Source organism: Haliotis cracherodii, unplaced genomic scaffold, assembly GCF_022045235.1.
Source record: "Haliotis cracherodii isolate W230 unplaced genomic scaffold, xgHalCrac1.p SCAF_1, whole genome shotgun sequence".
NCBI lineage: Eukaryota > Metazoa > Mollusca > Gastropoda > Lepetellida > Haliotidae > Haliotis > Haliotis cracherodii.
Genome location: NW_027266264.1, coordinates 77970095 through 77989632, shown reverse-complemented (window position 1 = coordinate 77989632; position 19538 = coordinate 77970095). Strand labels below are relative to the sequence as shown.

Genomic DNA, 19538 nt, shown 5'->3' with positions numbered 1-19538 from the left:
AGGACTGGTCGACTCGGAGTCAGTATACTGTGTCTGAGTGGGGTATTCATGTTAAACTGCGGCATGGTATCTCAGTGAGCTTGCACGTTAAACCCCATTTCACCTCACCTCACTGAGTGAGGTAATATCATCTTTATATTATGATCACCATATGCAATGAGTGACAGAGTCTCTTGTCAGAGCTGGTGTCTTCCTGTTGCCATGTCACAGAGACTCCAGTATCATTATACAAAGTCACAACATGCTATATGTTGCTTAAGTCTAAACATCAACATGTCTTTTCACAATCTACCAAACAAAACCAAATGATCAATATTTCGGTTTGCTTCTTTGTTGTATAACGCTGCACTCATCGATATCATAAATTGAATCTGGACCAGATAATCCAGTGACTGACATCATAAGCATTGATCTATGCAAATGGGATACAGTGACATGCGTCAACCAATTCAGTAAGCCTGACCACATGATCCCATTACCGGTAATCGTCTCTTACGACAAGCATGGGTTGCTGGAGACCTAGTCTAACCTGGATCTTCTAAGGGGTAGCGCTTTATTTAAATTATTGTGACAGTACTAAAACATGTTAATGTCTTTGAACAATTTAACTACAAGGAAGAAACAAAGTGAGTTATAATTTTATCATAAATAAATTCAACAATTTTTCAAACATATTGTAATTAAAAACATTGACACACTTACCTTTCTGTTTGTATATTCTACATTCAGTTTGGGACCTCTAGGCTTGCACAGCATAGGTTTTAGGCATGCTTGATATTTAAGTGAAGGGATAGACAAAGATAGGTGTTGTTTGAATTCTGACCAATATTTTAACATTTTATTTGATAGACTACTGTCAACTGATCCCTATCCGAGTAACATGTTAAAAGCATGAGATATGTGTTCACGTTGTTCTGGATCTTGATGTCACTACAACAGGACTCACTTTGATGATTATTGTTGAAATTATCCCCTACCTTTGAAAACTTCCACAAAATGCAGCATTGTGAAGTTTCTCCTGCCAGATGTGAGCTCCCCGACACATTTGACAACAGCCTTGGCATCTTCTGTCACATCCCGCAGCTGGAACTTATCCTACAAATACATAAACAGGACTGGGTAGTTGTGTCTGCCTGCTAGAAGTCACATCACAAAGAAATGGTTTTCACTGAAATGAGTAAATGTTCAAAGTTTCCTTCCTTGATTTACCATGACATAACAAAGATGGAACACTTTGACCTTGCACTCACTCAAATTTGCAAAAGACAAAGATTTTGTCATATTATTACCACACATGGTTTGATCAAACCAAGATGAGTAGAACTTTTAAGTAAAAGACTAAAATAGGACTGTTCCGGTTACATTTGTACACTTTTACCTCATGCATATCTCTGGGGATATCATTAGACCTCAAATAAGTAATATCTTGTATGGGAACAAGTGTGGAATGATCAATAACCACTACTCTGATTCTCAGCAACAACTAACAAATGCCCAGCAGTACTTGACTTGAACTGTCCTGACCTTTGAATCACAGTTGTCACACACAGAACCCCGGAACTCGTTACATCGGTCTCGGTCAAAGTGATGCTCGCCGAAGTATTGGAGAACTTGTGCCCGGCGACAGTCAGCCACGTTCTCTGCATACTGGACCATACGATACAGGTTGTCGATGTGGACTCGCTTCGATGCATACGTCGCATTCTGGTCCACTGAAGTCAAACCTTCTCATGAGTATCTTGGCAGGAAATGTTAAACCTAATGCTGTATTTTACAAAACATATTTGAAAGAGTGTTTTCTCCACCAAATTATTCTTTAAACTAGCACACTGAAAATGAAATAAGTTTATAAACAATGACGCTTGAGCTGAATTAACATGCACCGTCAAACACTGTTGTGTCAAACTTAGGGCTGTCTTGAAGTCATTTTCCATTCCCTAACGTGTACTTCCAGCACAAATTTACTTATGTGGTCGCCATGTCTTTATCTTGTGATCACAAATTGTGGAATGTGTTACAGATTGGAATTTGGGTTGATAGTCTTTTTGTTTCATTGGTGTTCTGAAATGATTGATAGATACCAAAATGAACCAGTCTGGTTAGCAACATGACTGAAAAATCTAGAGAAGGGCCTTTATAACTGGAATTGATGTTCCTGCACCTAAAAACGTAAACAGTAACATCACATCACTAGTAACATCAAAGTATGAAGCAGTTACGGCAGTTGAGCAGGGTTCAAAAACTAAATCCCAAATTGCTAAAGACTTTGGTATCCCTCTATGTTGGAAATTTTGGTCATTTTCTAGCTGTTTGTCTTTCAATCATGTTTCGTGTAATTTACTTTTCATGTCAATCTGTAAATGTATGCCAAGTTTATTTTTCGGTTGTGTCGAACCTCGGATAACTCAAAGTATTTACGTAGGTCCCTACAACTTTGACATAATAGTGTTGAACTGTATAAGGATTGTATTACATTGTTCTGATACACAGAAGCCACAATACAAAATTCATCATGATACAGTTACAATACACTATTATAGGTAAATGTTTGCATGACTGAGGGAGTGATTTGGTGAGTCACTGCTTTGAAAAGTATCTCGGATGCATGGTGGCGCTCTGAAGTTCTTCTGTTGATCTTTAAGCATGTACCATCTCATTAAGGCTAATAATTCTGAAAAATTTGGTGAGCTTGATTCTGTTATGCGTTGTTGGAACGGAACTAATCCCTGCAAGATAGGTGCTCAGCTTCGAACCTTCGAGATTCCCTGACAAAGGAATTCTGCTACTTCTGGTAGGATAGCACTGGCTGTTGTAAACCCTTTATAGGTTGCAAACTGGTCAAAATTCATATTATTGCGTTTAATATCATCTTCCTGAGGTAAGGGTGTTAACTGACTATGGGCCAGTTTCCACCCTTGCTGAACTAGGCTGGAATTCCGGCTGGACAAGCGAGTCTACACATAGTCCAATCAAAATTGACACACTAACTAGAAATCCTATATGTAAACAACATGGATTTCAAAGTGCAGATTTCAGTTGATTGCAGGATTTGCAAAGCAGGTATACCGCCAACGGAGTGTTGACAGATATTTTGCAAATCTTTTCATGTTTTTAATCAAGGTGCTCAAGTGACTTGATGCACTTCGCGAGATAAGACCTGTTTTATTACAATATAGCTCTTGATTCTCGATCAGATCGTCTTGACTGGGTGCCGCCATTTGAAGCAAATGCAAGCGATATGAGAAATTGAACCTGATTGGTCAATAGAAGGGACATAGAAACTGGAAATTCCAGCCTAGTTCGGCAAGGGCGGAAACGGGACTTTTAGAGTCAGTTAACACGCTTGTCTCGGGAAGATGGTTTAATATTGGTGCATTGTGTTTCATATTATTGAGTAGAATATCGGTGCATCGTGCATCACATTATTGAGTAGAATATTGGTGCATAATGTATCATATAATAGAGTTCAAAATTGGTACATCGTATTATTGAGTTTGATATCGGTGCATTGTGTATCATATTATCGTGTTTACCATTGGATCATCATGTATCATATTATTGAGTTTAATATCGAGGCATCAGTGAATCATTTCAGTCTTACTTTAAGAATAAGGTGATGTAGGCGTCAGAGAAAGGCCTCTTAATACTGAACAATTGTGGAAAAACTTCAGTTCTTTTTACACCAGTTAGCAATATTTCGGCAACATTTACATAACTGAGCCGGGGCAGACATTAAGACTACGAGCAGCATGCCACGGCATCAGAGAATGTGACACAACCAAGTAACCTCTGTCTGATGATAAATAAAAGTGCTGGCGCAAAACCTCTGTCCCAATAGGTACACTATTTAAAGAGCCACCTACTTTCCACCATGCGCCTGAGTCTCTTGACATCTTGGTAGGAGTAGAAGAGGACACACTCTGACAGCAGCCCATCTCGGCCGGCCCGGCCCGCCTCCTGGTAATATCCCTCCACAGACTTAGGCAGGGAGTAGTGGATCACAAACCGAACGTCAGGCTTGTCAATACCCATACCAAATGCTATCGTGGCGCAAATCACCTGAAAATGTTTTTATCTTATAAATCTTTATACTCAACATAGCATAGTCCCATTGGTCTAAAATACAAGAAAGTTATAGCAATGTTACTTACACATCTAGTAAATACAAATTGTCAATACAAGAGAATAACCAGCATAGCTTTTCTGCCAAAACAAGTTTAAAATGACCAGCAGAAGAATAAGCCAATTTTTTGGATCCAACAAGCTTAACATCTAAAGTCTTCATCTAAAGCCACTATATTGTGTATATAATTCAGTGACTATGAAGACAAACCTGTAAAGAAACAAGTCTTTTCCCAACAGTTTTCCCAACTTCATGATGAACAGATGACATGCAGGGAAAATTAATTTGTAACTTTATGACGATAGATCAGCATATTGTAAGCTTTCCTGGAAATGTGAAGGTCATGCATACAAGGTGAACGAATACTTCCAGCTGGACACCTCATGTTCAGGACAGGAAATGGATGATGTTGGTGAGTTGTGTAGATGATGGGGGTACTGGACCACCCAACCCGGACCACCCCACCTGGACCACGCTCAAGCCCTGAAAATGCTTACATGGAGGTCTGAAGTCTTATCAATTATGTGATGATGATCCAATAATTAACCAAACTTCAGCCCCCCATGTAGGCATTTTCAGGGCCTGAGCGTGGTCCAAGTGGGGTGGTCCAGGTGGGGGTGGTCCAGTACCCCCATCATCTATACTACTTGGTGAGTGTCTCACCTTGCACCTTTCCCCGTACAGCCATTTGTCCTGTATGGCGACCCTCTGTGTGTCGGCCAGCCCTGCATGGTAGGACACAGCGTCCACCCCAGCCTTCTGCAGGTCCTTGGCGACATTGTCACACTCATTCCTGCATCAGAATGTAACTATGGTAACAGAGTATTGTAACACCTTTCATACAAAGTAAGACTGCACAGTAAAACCTGTATACCGGTACACTGCAATACTGCAATATTGTAATGCAATATCTATTCAATGTTTTGGTATTTAAAAAAACCCAAACATAACAAATTCAGTTATTATTTGTATTGTCAAACCTAAAATCTACAAAGAAATTCATTCACAAATGATATTACCCTTCAAAATTGACTGACAAAAATGGTCAAAATGCTGAAGTGACTTTTCTCACATTATCTCCCCTGTATCAAAGACTACAAAAAGGCGGCGACTGACCATGTTGGGTAATATTTACTTTAGTATGTAGTACAGTAGCATCTGCCTGTACAATCAGTGTCAATCAGTGTCAAACACCTCAGCTCTAAATATATCTCAATACACATTGCAACACATTGCAATAAAACCTTTTTGTGAAATAGTGATCTTTACCGGGAGAGGCAGTAGACAATGCCGTAGTCCCTTGGGTACTTGTCCTTGATGAACTTGATCACATCAGGTGTGGTAGACTTGGGACGTTTATTCAACACAAGGTACTTCAGGTTGGGTCTATTGAAGCTCTGCATGAACCTGTGTCATACAATACGAGTATGGAAATGTCCTAATGACCAGCTAATCTGCAGTGAAGCTATTATGCAGACCGATTATTAGCAATATATCTGTTACATTATCCTCATGAGATTTAGAGATGGGTTCTTTTTCTGAAATATTACCTGGTGTATCGTAGATGACAGCCATGTTGGGATTGCCAATTTATAGTCCCAAAACTTTGAATAAATCCAATATTGTCGACTTATCCCCCCATATGAAATAGGACACGTCTTAGACTAGATTTGCATCCTTCAGTATTTTAGTACATCAGCCTCTTCAAAAAGTCTCCATGAGATAAGTAGTGATTGAGTGAGTGTGTGTATGGTTTTACGCCACTTTTAGCAATATTCCAGCAATATCACGGTGGGGGACACCAGAAATGGGCTTCATACATCCATGAGATAAGTAGACTCACCATTTTGGATCCTTCATGCCCAGCTGGTGTAGAATATCCTTCCTCACCCGGGGTGTTGCCGTGGCTGTCAGCGCCATCATGGGGACACCTCCAAACTTGTCTCTCAATATGTTCAACTTCTTGTAGTCAGGACGGAAGTCATGGCCCCACTAGTATAGAAACACCAAAGTGATACCATATGCTAAAATTTTGGATAACCTGGTGGTACTGCCCTCATAGTTGGACTGGGAGTGTTTATTCATGCAATTCTTGCTTTCTCAGCATATTCCTGTGCTTGGAGGTTATGACATGTGATAAACATCTAAGACCTGCATCACATTGGGCTGGCCACCGATGTTAAGCTGACATGCAGTGATATAACTGAAATACTGTTCAAAGTAGCTCACTCATTCACAGTTTGATTGACACAAGTCAACAAAGTAAGAACTATATTAGGAATGATTTTGGTAATTATGATCACTAAGATTTACAATTTTAATGAAAAAGACATTCATTCCTTGCTCTGTATATTAAATCAATAACACTGTGTTTCACCTACAGCACAATACAATTACAACTATGATAGACCTGTTTGCCACTGTGTAAAATGAAGGATTAATCTTCTACCTGGCTGACACAATGAGCCTCATCGATGATGAACCTGTCCAGCAACTTGCGATCATACAGGTGGCGGAGAGATTCCAGGAGCTTGGCGCTGGCAGAAAGCTGAAGGGGACAAGGGAAACTTTTAGCAGCTGCATCATTGCACGTTAATATCTCACATACAGTAGGAGCTCACAACTCCGGACAGTACACCTCCAATGACATCGTACGGATTATTTAATGTATTACGGCATAACATCTTTGAAATTATGTCTGTTTGTTGTTTAACACCGTATTTGGCAGTATTTCAGCTACATGATGCTGTCTGTAAATAATCAAATCTTGACCAGACAATCTAGTGATTGATATCATAAGCATCGATCTATGCACTTGGGATAAGATGACATGCATCAACAAAGTCACTGAGTCTGACCACCTGATCCTGACAAAAGAGCATAGGTTGCTGAAGATCAATTCTAGCCCGGATCTTGATGGGGTGAAACCATCTTCCCGAGGCAAGGGAGTTAACAGACTTTAAAAGTCCAGTTTCCACCCTTGCCGAACTAGGCTGGAATTCCTGGGCTCGATCGTAGCACCACCGGTGGTTATTACGAGTTATGTCCCTTCTAAGCCTCTCCTTTGGACTAATCAGATTCCACCTCTTGAATCACTTGCATTTGTTTAAAACAAAATGGTGGTGCCCAGTCAAGACGATCTGATCAATAATCAAGATCTATATTGTGATAAAACAGGTCTTACATAGCGAATTGCATCAAATCACGTGTGCACCTTGATTAAAAACATGAAAAGACTTGGAAAATATCTGTTGACAACGAGTTGGCGGTGCACATGCTTTGCAAATCCTGCAATCGACTGAAAACTGCACGACATTTTATGAACCAGATTTCGATTTCGGTGCGCGATTTTGATTGGACTATGCATAGACTCTTTAGTCCAGCCAAAATCTAACTCCATAATACCAGCCAAGTTCGGCAAGGGTGAAAACTGGACTTTTATAGTCAGTTAACTCTCTTGCCTCGGGAAGATGGGGTAAAACAAGCATGGGCTGCTGAAGACAAGGATCTTCATGGGGATGAAAATATGTTGACATTAATAACAGTTATCGTCTGGAAAGTGCATTCTGGATTAACACTGGGTTTCAATGTATACATACAACAATAGCAACAGTATGATTATCAAACTGACTTCTTTCCCATAGAAAATAAACGTGAGACATGTACTGAGAACAAGTTTACAAAGCATGACCTATTACCTTCTCCGGAGTCACATAGAGTAGTTTGATGCCTGGCTCTCTCTTAGACAGCTGGTGGTAGACATTCTGGGCCTGAGCCTGGTCAATGTCACTGGACAAGTGGGCCGCTGGGATCTGCGGTAACAGTGAGTGAGTGAGTGAGTATGGTTTTATGTGGCTTTAATAATATTCTGGCAATAACATTCGACAACTGGGGACACCAGAAATGGACTTCACACATTGTACCCATGTGGCGAATCAAAACCGGGTCTTCAGCGAGACGAACAAACACTTTAATCACAAGTCTCCCCCACTGCCCCTCTGTGGTGACAAGCACAAACATACAGCTTTCGTCGAACAAAGGACGAAGAAAACTTGAGGAGATGGGTCGGGTTAAAAAGCTGTCAATTTCTAAATACAAATATCAAAAACATTTTTTTGTTGCATTCACAACTGCTTGAGGTATAGCATAGCAACATTTCAAATTAGGAACTAACATTATCATCAACGGACATTCCTAAAGAAAATTCCAACAAATGCTACTAATTGGTGAAAGGTTTTGAAAGCAAGCTTCTAATAATGCAAGCTATTACAGTTTTACATTGAGTCATACCAGTACACATATATGGGAAATACTTACATCTAGAGATATGAGTCTCTGAACCTGATCCTGGATGAGAGCTCTCAAAGGGGAGATAACTACAGACACCCCGTTTGTGACTAGAGCTGGAAGCTGATAGCACAAACTCTTTCCACCACCTGAATAAACAGGACAAACACCTTGCATGACAGAACATAGTCTCAAATATCAGAATAGCATCTATAGAATCATCTCTACCACTGTCAAGCACAATATACAAGTGTGATGCCATTTTGAACTATGTATCAGCTTTGATAAGGGAGGGCCAATAGTGACTGTCACCATTTTAGTGAAAGCCAACAATCTGATTTGTTGACATCCAAATCATTTGAGATATTGAGCTGATAATTCAAGGATCGTAATCAGAAAATCAAACCTAAGGTCACCGGATCTTGGCATGGCTAATGGACACAACTCAGCTCGACTGTACACCCATCCACTCAACAAAAGACCACAAGAAAAGTTTTGAACACAATTATCAGAGGTATTCCCACATTACCTGTAGGCATGAGAATGAATGTATCCAGCCCCAGCAGGGAGGCATTGATGGCCTGGAGCTGGTTGTGTCGGAACTCCCGGAGACCAAACACCTGCTTGAACACCTTGATCAGCTCCTTGCTGTGGGGGAACACATGGCCGTCAAACATCCCGCTGGCGCCATCGTCCTTGTCAGTACCAGCAAACATGGGCTGGTAGACATCTGAACAGTTAAGCATCAGCTACAATTGTTGGTGTGGACACGAACTAATCCAACGTAGCAGTGTGACTAACAGATCAGTTTCATACAATGAGTTGAACATTTAGGTGTTTAGAGTGAGTGAGTTTGGTTGAATGCCGCTTTGAACAGTATTCCAGTTATATCACAGTGTGTCAGCTTAATGTGGGAGGAAAGCCCGAAGTGACGCAAGTCTCGTTTGGTGAAACCCACGAGTAAGCTTATGGTGCTGATAAACCTAAAACATAATTGTGGCGAACTTGGATTCGAACCCCAGGTCATATCTTTGTGGCGTGCCCAAGGGATACAACTCCGCACAGCGAATTGCAGTGCCTTAGATGACTAGGCCATCTGTGACCCCTTAGATTAATGGGTTCTTAGCACTTGACCGGAGCTTTCCAATCTTATTATAATTATTGAATACTATCATTTTAGTCTTGTCATGAGTTTAAGAAATATTGGGGTTTTACTGCAAACACGTGCTGTTATCGTCAACAGGTAACTTCTGCAATACATAAACCCATCATCTATGAGTTTTCAATTATGCAGAGAATATTCTCAGACAAATATCAGAGAATAGGGCTGGGACGATACACCAGTTGTGAGATCTGATACATATCATGATACCTTACTCACGATACTTGCATGTGCTGTTATCTGTGGTGCGTAAGCCATCATTTTCATAGACAGGATGGCCAAATACCTGGCACACTGACGATTTACAGTTGGCAGAGTCAAGTATGGCACAACAAATGAAAATATTTATGTTTTCACTATTAACTTGCACTACTGAATTGTGTTTTGTGGAACTGTTATTAAAGCAAACATTTAAGGTCAGAATCAATATTTTGTACTATCCTTATCCACCGATGCATCAGTGTATCGTCCCACCATTATAAGAGAACTCAACTATTTTTCAATTATGTCATCATCATTTCAAGATTTTTACCAGCATTGATAAAGGAGAGCAATGATTACAACTAACAAAAGGCAGGTGTGATGGCAACTAACCCTCAACTGATGACAAATCGGGTTGCTGAGAACGTTCCTGGCGTGTTGACGAGAATGAAGATGTTGACCTGGATTCGGCTGTATGTGCTGACACAGACGCTGCAAGCAACATTTGTAAGGCAATTATTGATGCTGACCCATGACAAACCCAAGCATCACACATTCTCAAGTCCTAGTTACAGATCATGAGGATAGTAACACTATTTACTTCTAATGAAATCGCTAGAATTATCAAAGAACATATGGACTGTTTGCCACAGCATTCTGAGGCAAAGTTCCCTACAGAACCCATGTTATATTTCGCTTACCCATGTCAAACAGACATCAGATTCATAACTGCTTCTAATAGGTACATACCAGTATAAATTGTAGTTACATGAAATCAGATTCACTTTCAACTGAGAATTTCAGGATTCAATCAGGAAAGAGGAACAATGTCATAAATAATAAGTGAGTTAGTGAGTGTTTAAGAATGACACAATCAACAGTATTCCAGCTATATCATGGCAACCTGTAAATATTTGTCAGGACCAGAAAAAACAGTGTACACGGTATGTTGTTATGTTCAACGACCTAATCAGGGTAAGATGACATGCACTCAACCAAGCCTGACCACCCGATCCAATTTAGTTCCCTCTTATGACAAGCAATAGAGAGCTTGGCTCCTATTCTAACCCAAGTGGTCACAAATTACAACTAGTACTCAATAGTGTAGCTACTTCAACTGATCACACTATTCCAACATTGTCTAGAACAATGCTTTTCTAACAGCTGTGATAAAAACATTATTGAAAGCACAGATAAATCTCTCACACGAAAATGGAGGTGCTTGACTGTTGCTGTGATTGTAATTATCCTGAGATGTCTGCATGTCCTGAAAATCTTCAATGTTATACAGATCATCAGGAAAATCATCATCAAAGATGGCGCTGTTGTTGGCGGGAGATGGCACCGTCGACTCTCCATACTGCTTCGAAGGCTTCATTTTGCCAACGGCAGGCCCTTCTTGGAGGCTGTACTCAAACGTGTAGTTGCCTCCATGTTTGGATGTATCATTGAAGAAGCCGGCACTGTCGTCCATCACCGACGTGCGTTCACCTTGGAAGGAAGACATGTTCACACTTTTGCTCACAGAGAGAGGCTCTCGAGGTTCCTGTCTTTGAAATGACTCTGAGTATGCACCATAGGTCACTGAACCACCCAGGGAATTTCTCTGGCTTATTGAATTATATTTGTCAGAAGTGTTCTGGGTAGGGGAATTCTTTGGACTTGTTAACGATTTCCTGAACCCTTTCATATAGCTCATTTTTGACTGTGTAAGTTCGACATCATCCTCAAAGAAGCTATCCCCACAAGGGATTGGCGAGTCTGATCCTAGCTGCATTTTTGTGGCAGTCGTTTTCTTGATGGCAGTGCTTGTCACAGGGAGCGGTGTCTTCACCATGCTGTGACTGATGTCTGGTGTCTTGAAGGTGGTACAAAGTCGGGAGGAAGACGGTTGCGGCGAGAATAACGTCCTGCTTTCTGAATTAAAGGTGTCATTTTTGAAAGATCTACCAGCAATGCTGTCACTATCACGTCGTCCTGCACTTGAAGTAGACTGTGGGCCCAGGCGTTCTTTGAGTTGTTTCCTGGACATGTAATTGAAAAAACTTTATGAAGAAAGTAAGGTAAACACTATGATCTTTAGTAAAGTTTGTGATACAATACTGCTACAGTGTTCAAACAAGCATGAAATACTCACATCCCCCATCAACGTGACATGCCCAGTTATGTGGAGCACTACCGCCATTTTCAGTCTAAGTCAAAGTCGTTGGCAAGGAAACTCGAAAAATATTTTTTCTAAAATACCCCAAACTATCAAAAGGTGGGAGACAATAACCATGAAAGTCAAGACATCCTTGTCACGACACTATTTTCAACAAGGTTTGGGGGCATATACATCAAAATGCTGTATCAGAAAACATCAAGGACCCCAGGATCATCAGCTGATAAATACAACTTCAATCCTCTTATTGACATATATATAAACCATAACAACACAATCCATTTAAACACCAAACTAAATTATTCAAAGCAAACTATATTAACATGGAGAGTTGCTTTTGTCATCCGTCCCAAACATTCCATGGGAGTTACATCCCTTGGTTTTACAAAAGTAATAAAATGGCAGCTATGGCAATATCATTCATTTGAAAGAGAAGTTTCACCCAGTAAAGCTAGAACTGGAAAGAAATCTAGACCCAGTTGATTCTGAAAATGGATTACCGTATTCGACGTAATACATGTGTAATAAGCGCCCCACTCTAATAAGCGTCCACTGCGTCCATTGCTAAGAAATTGGGTAGTGAACAATCCCAGTTAGCACCCCTTGCGATTGAGCCCCCTATTTTTAATTTTGAGAGCGCCCTGGGCGCTTATTACGTCGAATACGGTAATATCAAATGTTCTGTGAACTGTGTGTGTTTGAGTCATACTAAGGCTAAATGAGCTGCTGATGACGGGGTCTAACGCTTGAGTACATGACAGTGTGGAGCTTAGTGAATTCTGTGGGTAAGTAGAGTATTCTCTATTGTAACTTGGAATAGACACTTCATTTCGGTGACATGACATATAATGATCTGTCTGGCTTCAAAGCCTGCATCATTCATAGCCTGAATAGCATGATGACACCATCCCTATTTTATGCTATTTTTAGACATTGTGGAATTTCCCTCAAGTGGTTCAGTATGTCTCTTCTCGATTGACAAAGTAATCACGCGACCTCTTTCATTGTGAAATGAAGGAATAAGGTTGGTAGTGTTCATCTATGCAAGGTCACCCTCTACTGTCAATATATACATTTGATTTTCACAGTACTGAGCCAGAAAACATGATGCAGGAATTGTGTCATACTGTGACCCCAAGCAACCTTCAACCAACCAAGACAAAATTGATGCCATCAAAGCAACTAGCTGAGGTGAAATCCATTGACAACACATCTGTGATCATCATGACTAACATGGCAAGCCAATGAACTGAAATAGTTAGGATCTTACCTGAGATACAATAGTTTCTGTAGTCTGTCATAGTCATGAGAGACGATGTCCATGAGGTCGGCTGAGCTGACTTTGCTGATGATGTCGCAGGCCTCATCCATGACACTGACCAGCTGCTTGTAGTCCAGGTTGTCTGGGGAGATCTGTCACAGTGATTACATTATTAGTAACTAAAAGACCTGAGGCTTTGTACCACATCTGAATGTTTTGAATGTTAAAATCATCCATTTTAATTACCAGGGGCCCAAACACTGTGAACACCTTGTGAATCTGGGCCAAATATCCTATTTGCAGAAGCCAGGCACCTATACACACAAAATATCAGCCACAAGATTTTATATGAGATGTCGAAAAGTGAATCACAAGACAAAAGGGAATATCTACCATCAATGTATCCGTATATCACATTTAACAACACATTTCCTGAAATGACAGAACTGGAGGCTGAACCATGCAGTTTACTTACTTTCTGTTGCATACTGTTTGTAGTACTTTGAGATTCTGCAGGAGAAAATAACCCTTATACAATATGTTCATTTTCTCACAATAATTTATTCAGGATCATAAGCTGCATTAATGAAACCATATGTTAAAAATATGAAATCAAAGGATCTCTATTCCCCTATTTTCTTAAGCTGAATCCCTGTACATAAATTTGTAACCAGCTGATTAAATGTAACACCCTAATAAATCTTATTAGAAGCTAAAGTTAGAGGAGATCACAACCAACCAGTTTTAATAGGTGTGATATCGAGATTTGCTGTCTTCACAGAGCTTGAGCTTCGATCTGTGCAAGGAGCTTGGTGAGAGCTCCTGGCAGGGCCTTGAGCAGCATGAAAACTGAACTTCCTGTCTGCAGTTCCTTTCGTCTTTGGCGCAGGCTGCATTACTTTCTGTTCCTCGTCTTCACTGTCACTCATGATGATCGGGGTGTGGCGGGCACGCTTACTGATCTGCTGCGGCAGCTCATCTTCATCTTCAGAGTCCTGTGGTGGAATATCACTTCATGAATCACAACTCATACTCGCAATGACGTTAGGAATCATACATGGTGATATAAAGCAACTGGACAGTATCTATTGTACACTTTTATTGAAAACAAACAAACAATAGTTACTAAACAATTTTTACCTTTTATATCAATAACTACAAATAAAAGTACGGTGAGTGAGTTGGGGTTTACACTGCCTCTAACAGTATTAGTTATATCAGAGTGGGAATTTGACAAGCAGATCCAGGCCTGATATAGGAATATAACTCTGCACTGAAATTGGAGTGTCTTAGCCCTCTAAATCACTCTAGGTCTGTACTAAGGTGTGAAGTCCTACCTTAAACAAGTCTTCCATGAGAGAGTTTGAGAAGGAGGACTCATCCAGGTTGGGGCTGCCGTTGCCAGGTGGGGGTAGCTTCCTCCCAGTTGCAGAAGCCCTGGGGGTAGGGGTGCAGGTCTGGGGGCACAAGTTAAATACAGTCTGAGACACATTCTCTACATTCCTTACACTCTCCACAGTCAATAAAACTGATTCTTAAGATATCGTTTTCCTATTATAAAACTGAGATGACTACTACAGGCTTTTAGATTTTGTGAATATAACACTTTATACAATATAGACAGTACTCCGTCAAGTCCTGAAATTCAGGGCACGTACACGTGCATGAGGTCATCAAATAACACTGTGTTATTGCTGTAACCTAGCCGAATCCCAACATTGTGGCAATCAATCTGCAACTTATGGTCTAATGACAAGAAGACATCAGTCATGCAAGTGTTCAGTATTCATCTCCTTGAAAACTAAATGAAATTGTGTATCTTCAGTCATACTCACTCTACTTATTCTTATTCTACTTGCAGTACATCTATTAACACAGAGAGAAACCAGAACAGAAATGTGGATCTATATTTCCGGTTACAGTAAACAATATAATCAGTGACTATTACCATCCACTTTGAGTTCAGTATCTAATCATGTGAGGGACAAGGCTACTACATAACTAACTATACATAAACAATAAGAGTGCAGTCAACTTTGTGAACGTCACAACAAGTACCTCATTCAGTTGGTATCCCATATAGAAGCTGTTGGACAGGCAGAACTACAGGGACCCAGCAAGCCATGCTTGTCTTCCCGTAGGAATTCTGGGCAAGAATAAAGATTCCCCAGCAACCTATGCTTGTTGTAAGAGGCAACTAAATGGATTGAGCAGTCAGACTCAGTTACTTGGTTGATGCATGTCAATGTATCCCAGTTGCCTAGATTGATGCTCATGATAGCAATCACTAGATTGTCTGGTCCAGATTCATTTAGGTACAGACTGCCATCATATTGTTGGAATATTGCTGAGTGTGGCATTAAACAAATAAACAAAACCTGACTTGGATTACACCCAGGGCACTGCTCAATTTACAATAACACTCTTTCAAACACAGCTTCAAAAAGTGAGAGAATTTACCTTAGGCCTGTTGTCTTGTATAGTTTTGGTGGCACGAGGGGAAACTAGAGCAACATCACAACAAAAAGTTCAGCCTCAACTATCACAGCTATGCAGCATATCAAATAATGAATATTATATATCAACAACACACAATGTCAAACAAACTACTGATGAAGCAAGCTATAACTACACCGCAGATATAAATAATGTGATTACATCTGCACAAGTTTATTGCTTTAAGAGTTAGTTGCATGAAACTCTAACTCTTAAAACTTTAAATAATTCTTCAATTACATACATTAAATATCACACAATTAGTTGCTTTAAATGAAGATGGCAGGATGAGAAAGGTTCAATCACTATCAGTACATACCATGGTTTATAGATGACATGCAGAAGTCATCGAGGTCATCTTCCCCATCGACGCTGGCCACAAACATCCCCAGTGCAGGCTGAGCTGGCACGTCTCTCTTCCTCTTGGAGGTGTTTCTTGGGGGGGACCTAGAAGACGAAGGGATGCAGGGAGCACTGAAACAAGCATATGTTGGAAATAAGATCCGATCTTTCAATATTTGGATTACAGATTCTACAGACTCTAAAATATTGAAAAGTGGACAAAAATCATCTGAAAATCATCATTTCCCCCCATGCCAAACTCAAGTGGTGCATAAAAAAACTGATGCATGAAAAAGTAAACTTTACGATGCACAAGATAACACAGACATGTACAAATCTGTAACGATAGTGTGGGTTATCAGTATAACACATAGACTACTGGTCCATTTTGACCCAAACTGATTTTGCTGGTTATCAAAACTGACAAGTGTATTGTAAATGACATCAATGGATTGCACAATATTTCATGAAACACAATCTTAACACCAAATTTAGTCAAATTAGTAAACAGTTTCATTTGAGACGAACACTGTAAAACAGTTTGTTTAGTCATTTAACACTTCAGTCAGCAACATTCCACCTATGTTACAGAGGCCTACAGACAACTGAGTCTGGGCTGGGTTGATGTAATGATCAATGTTCAACGCTATCTGGGTAAAATGACACGCATCAATCAAGTCACTGAGCTTGAGCATCTGATCCCATTTCATTCCCTCTCACATTAGCAGTGTTCTGCAGAAGCAGTAGCCTCGCAGGATTACTGCAATAGGTTACTGATTGAGGCATACTATTTCCGTTCATTGGGACATCGGGTGCATTGATGTAGATGGGTTTATTTAATATAATTATGGGAGTCACCGATTGTCTCAAAACTATTTTACATCACTTGGACAGCTGCTTCAATTATTGAATGTAAATGTCCTGATTTTTGTTGGGTTGTGCATCTCACTTTACTATCAGTGCCTTTCATTGGCTAAAAGTCACAAATGGTCCAATCAGAACCAAGTTTACACAGTTTGGCAAATAAAGAAGTCATATGGACGATTTTCAATGGTTCTTTACTGCAACTTATAAACTATGGCCAAACAGCAAACTCAAGGAGCAGACAGTCCAAATAGGTTCAGAGATAGATCAATTTTAAGTTTCTTTTCCTTGTCTTCACAACCTAAACCGACTTCTGATATTGACAAAAATGTTTCTGCTTCAATGACCCTGGTATCGCATAATCGCCAAACACAAGTAATATCAACGAAAAACATGGCGCACCTGACAGTGACCATAGTGGCAGACTGAGAAAGGGAGAAAAACTGAGAAATGGGAGAAATTTTCGAATGAACCTGGCTTCATGACTACACCTGGTTGCAGCATAACTCAGAAAGAAATACATTGACATGTAACAATGTTATAAATCGTGAAATTGAATTCAATGAGAAACCTAAATTCTAACTTTAGAACGAGTACCTTGAAGAGACATGCTAGCGGCAGTGATCACAAACATGCTGTTGAGACTAAATATATGACATCAGACATTGTTGCTATAATACATTACATCAAAGACAGATGCCATGTTACCCCTGAAGATCCGGAGTAGATAAGGTCTTCAGCAACCCACGCTTGCCTAAAACGCAACTATGCTTGTCATACAAAACGACTAACGGGAGTGGGTGGTCAGGCTCGCTGACTTGGTTGATGGGATATTGTATCCCAATTGCGTGGATCGATGATCATGATGTCAATCACTGGATTTTCTGGTCGAGACTCGATTATTTACAGACCGCCGTGATATAGCTGGAATATTGCTGAGTGCGACGTTAAACAACAAACAAACAAACAAACAGATGCCATGTGGAACATCCTGTGTATCACTAAAATTACTTGTGTGTCTACAGCTAGCTTTTCCTTCTGAACCTGCTCTGAAATATTTATAGTATAATGTTTCCATGCAATAAATATGAGTATCACGATACATGTATTGACCTACATATCATGATACATATCGTATCGTGACCTTGATGTATTGTTTCACCCGTACTGGTAATTGGGTTTTAAGTTTTAATATGAACTGTTCGAGTGTGGCCCCATACGTTTTAAATATGACCCCATGTACTTATGCTGAAGGGATCCCTATCCCCACGCGTTCAGTTTCAATATTTAAATATTTCAACAGTCTGTTGCCTGTATATACAATGTCGTACATAATTAGAAAGAAATATTACAAACACTCATAATCCATACATTCAATTCATGTTCTGTGTAAAACATACAAATGAACTTTGAGAAAGTAAAAATGTCAACAAATGGATATCCTAAGCATTGTGTGTTGAAAATAAGTGCACAAAGTCATTGCTTGTTAAAGTTTTAATAGGGAAACCCGCATATTAACATCAGATTGACTAAGACCCACCTGTGAGGATTAACTGTTGCCACTGGCTTGGCTTTGTGGGCAAAGGACATGATGGACATTTGACTGCTCCCTCCATTCTGAAATACACCAAAGGACACATTCTAGTTGAGTGACCAGTCGCAGACGTAATGTGTACCGGGGTATGCAAGATGGACCACCATCTCTTGTATGTGAGACCGACTTCAAGAAACAAAGAGAAGAAGTTGGCACTGACTAATTCAACCCCTAGTGACAAGCCTACTCAAGTGACAAAAGCAAGTGTGATTAAACCATCCTATGAAATCATTGATAATGTGTGTTCAAATATATGTTCAATATATATATTCTTTATGTTTTATTTTTTGTTTAACGCTGCACTCAGCAATATTCCAGCTTTATCACAGCGGTATGTAAACAAACGAGTCTGGACCAGACAATCCAGTGATTGACATCATGAACATTGATCCACGCAATTGGGATACGATGTAATGCATCAACGAAGTCAGCAAGTCTGACCACCTGATCCCGTTAGTCACCTCTTAAGACAAACATAGTCGCCTTTTACAGCAAGCATGGGTTGCTGAAGACCTATTCTACCACGGATCTTCATGGGTCCCCTAAACAAAATAAGGAGTTTGGTCATAATTATTGTGTACTAGTAATTGTCTAGTGATTCATTGTATTTGTCAACATGGTCAAGCCATGTGGGGTACTGAATCAAGAATCCAATATCTATCACATGTTTATCTACTTTACATGGACAATCATGCTGTGTCTTACCTTCTGTACTTTAGGTGGTGGCTTAGTCTCTCCAATAATCTGTATTCCACAGTTATCTGATGGAGGCACGGCTGGTGGCGGCTTGTTTAGAGACAGGCCTTTTGAACGTTTGAACTTGAAACCACTACCATTAAAAAAGGAAAATGTTACAAAAATGTAACATGCTTTACTTATCCTGTCTCTCGCTATGCATGTCTTGCTCCTTCGATCCAGTGGATACATGCTTGAACAAAATTTCCAGCTTCTAAAAACATTTCACCCGAATACATAACCATGGTCATGACCCAAACAATTGGGTAATGCACCATAATCCTGTGTGTCTGACCTTCACAACTTGATCAC

At 40.1% G+C, this 19538-nt stretch overlaps 1 protein-coding gene across 1 annotated transcript in view; it reads right to left on the bottom strand.

Moving 5' to 3' along the window:
• LOC139469213 (recQ-like DNA helicase BLM) overlaps positions 1 to 19538 on the bottom strand; it is a 28704-nt gene that overhangs the window by 5986 nt on the left and 3180 nt on the right. Inside the window, exons 3-22 of the mRNA XM_071251353.1 lie at positions 19197 to 19320; positions 18438 to 18514; positions 16011 to 16165; positions 15656 to 15699; positions 14533 to 14652; positions 13935 to 14190; positions 13671 to 13705; positions 13205 to 13347; positions 10980 to 11797; positions 10167 to 10265; positions 8940 to 9140; positions 8441 to 8559; positions 7822 to 7935; positions 6573 to 6671; positions 5967 to 6115; positions 5393 to 5530; positions 4787 to 4916; positions 3864 to 4059; positions 1525 to 1712; positions 978 to 1095 (exon numbers count right to left, since the gene is read on the bottom strand). Of these exons, the coding sequence (XP_071107454.1) occupies positions 978 to 1095; positions 1525 to 1712; positions 3864 to 4059; positions 4787 to 4916; positions 5393 to 5530; positions 5967 to 6115; positions 6573 to 6671; positions 7822 to 7935; positions 8441 to 8559; positions 8940 to 9140; positions 10167 to 10265; positions 10980 to 11797; positions 13205 to 13347; positions 13671 to 13705; positions 13935 to 14190; positions 14533 to 14652; positions 15656 to 15699; positions 16011 to 16165; positions 18438 to 18514; positions 19197 to 19320 (3323 nt within the window). The remainder of the gene's footprint in view (positions 1 to 977; positions 1096 to 1524; positions 1713 to 3863; positions 4060 to 4786; positions 4917 to 5392; positions 5531 to 5966; positions 6116 to 6572; positions 6672 to 7821; positions 7936 to 8440; positions 8560 to 8939; positions 9141 to 10166; positions 10266 to 10979; positions 11798 to 13204; positions 13348 to 13670; positions 13706 to 13934; positions 14191 to 14532; positions 14653 to 15655; positions 15700 to 16010; positions 16166 to 18437; positions 18515 to 19196; positions 19321 to 19538) is intronic.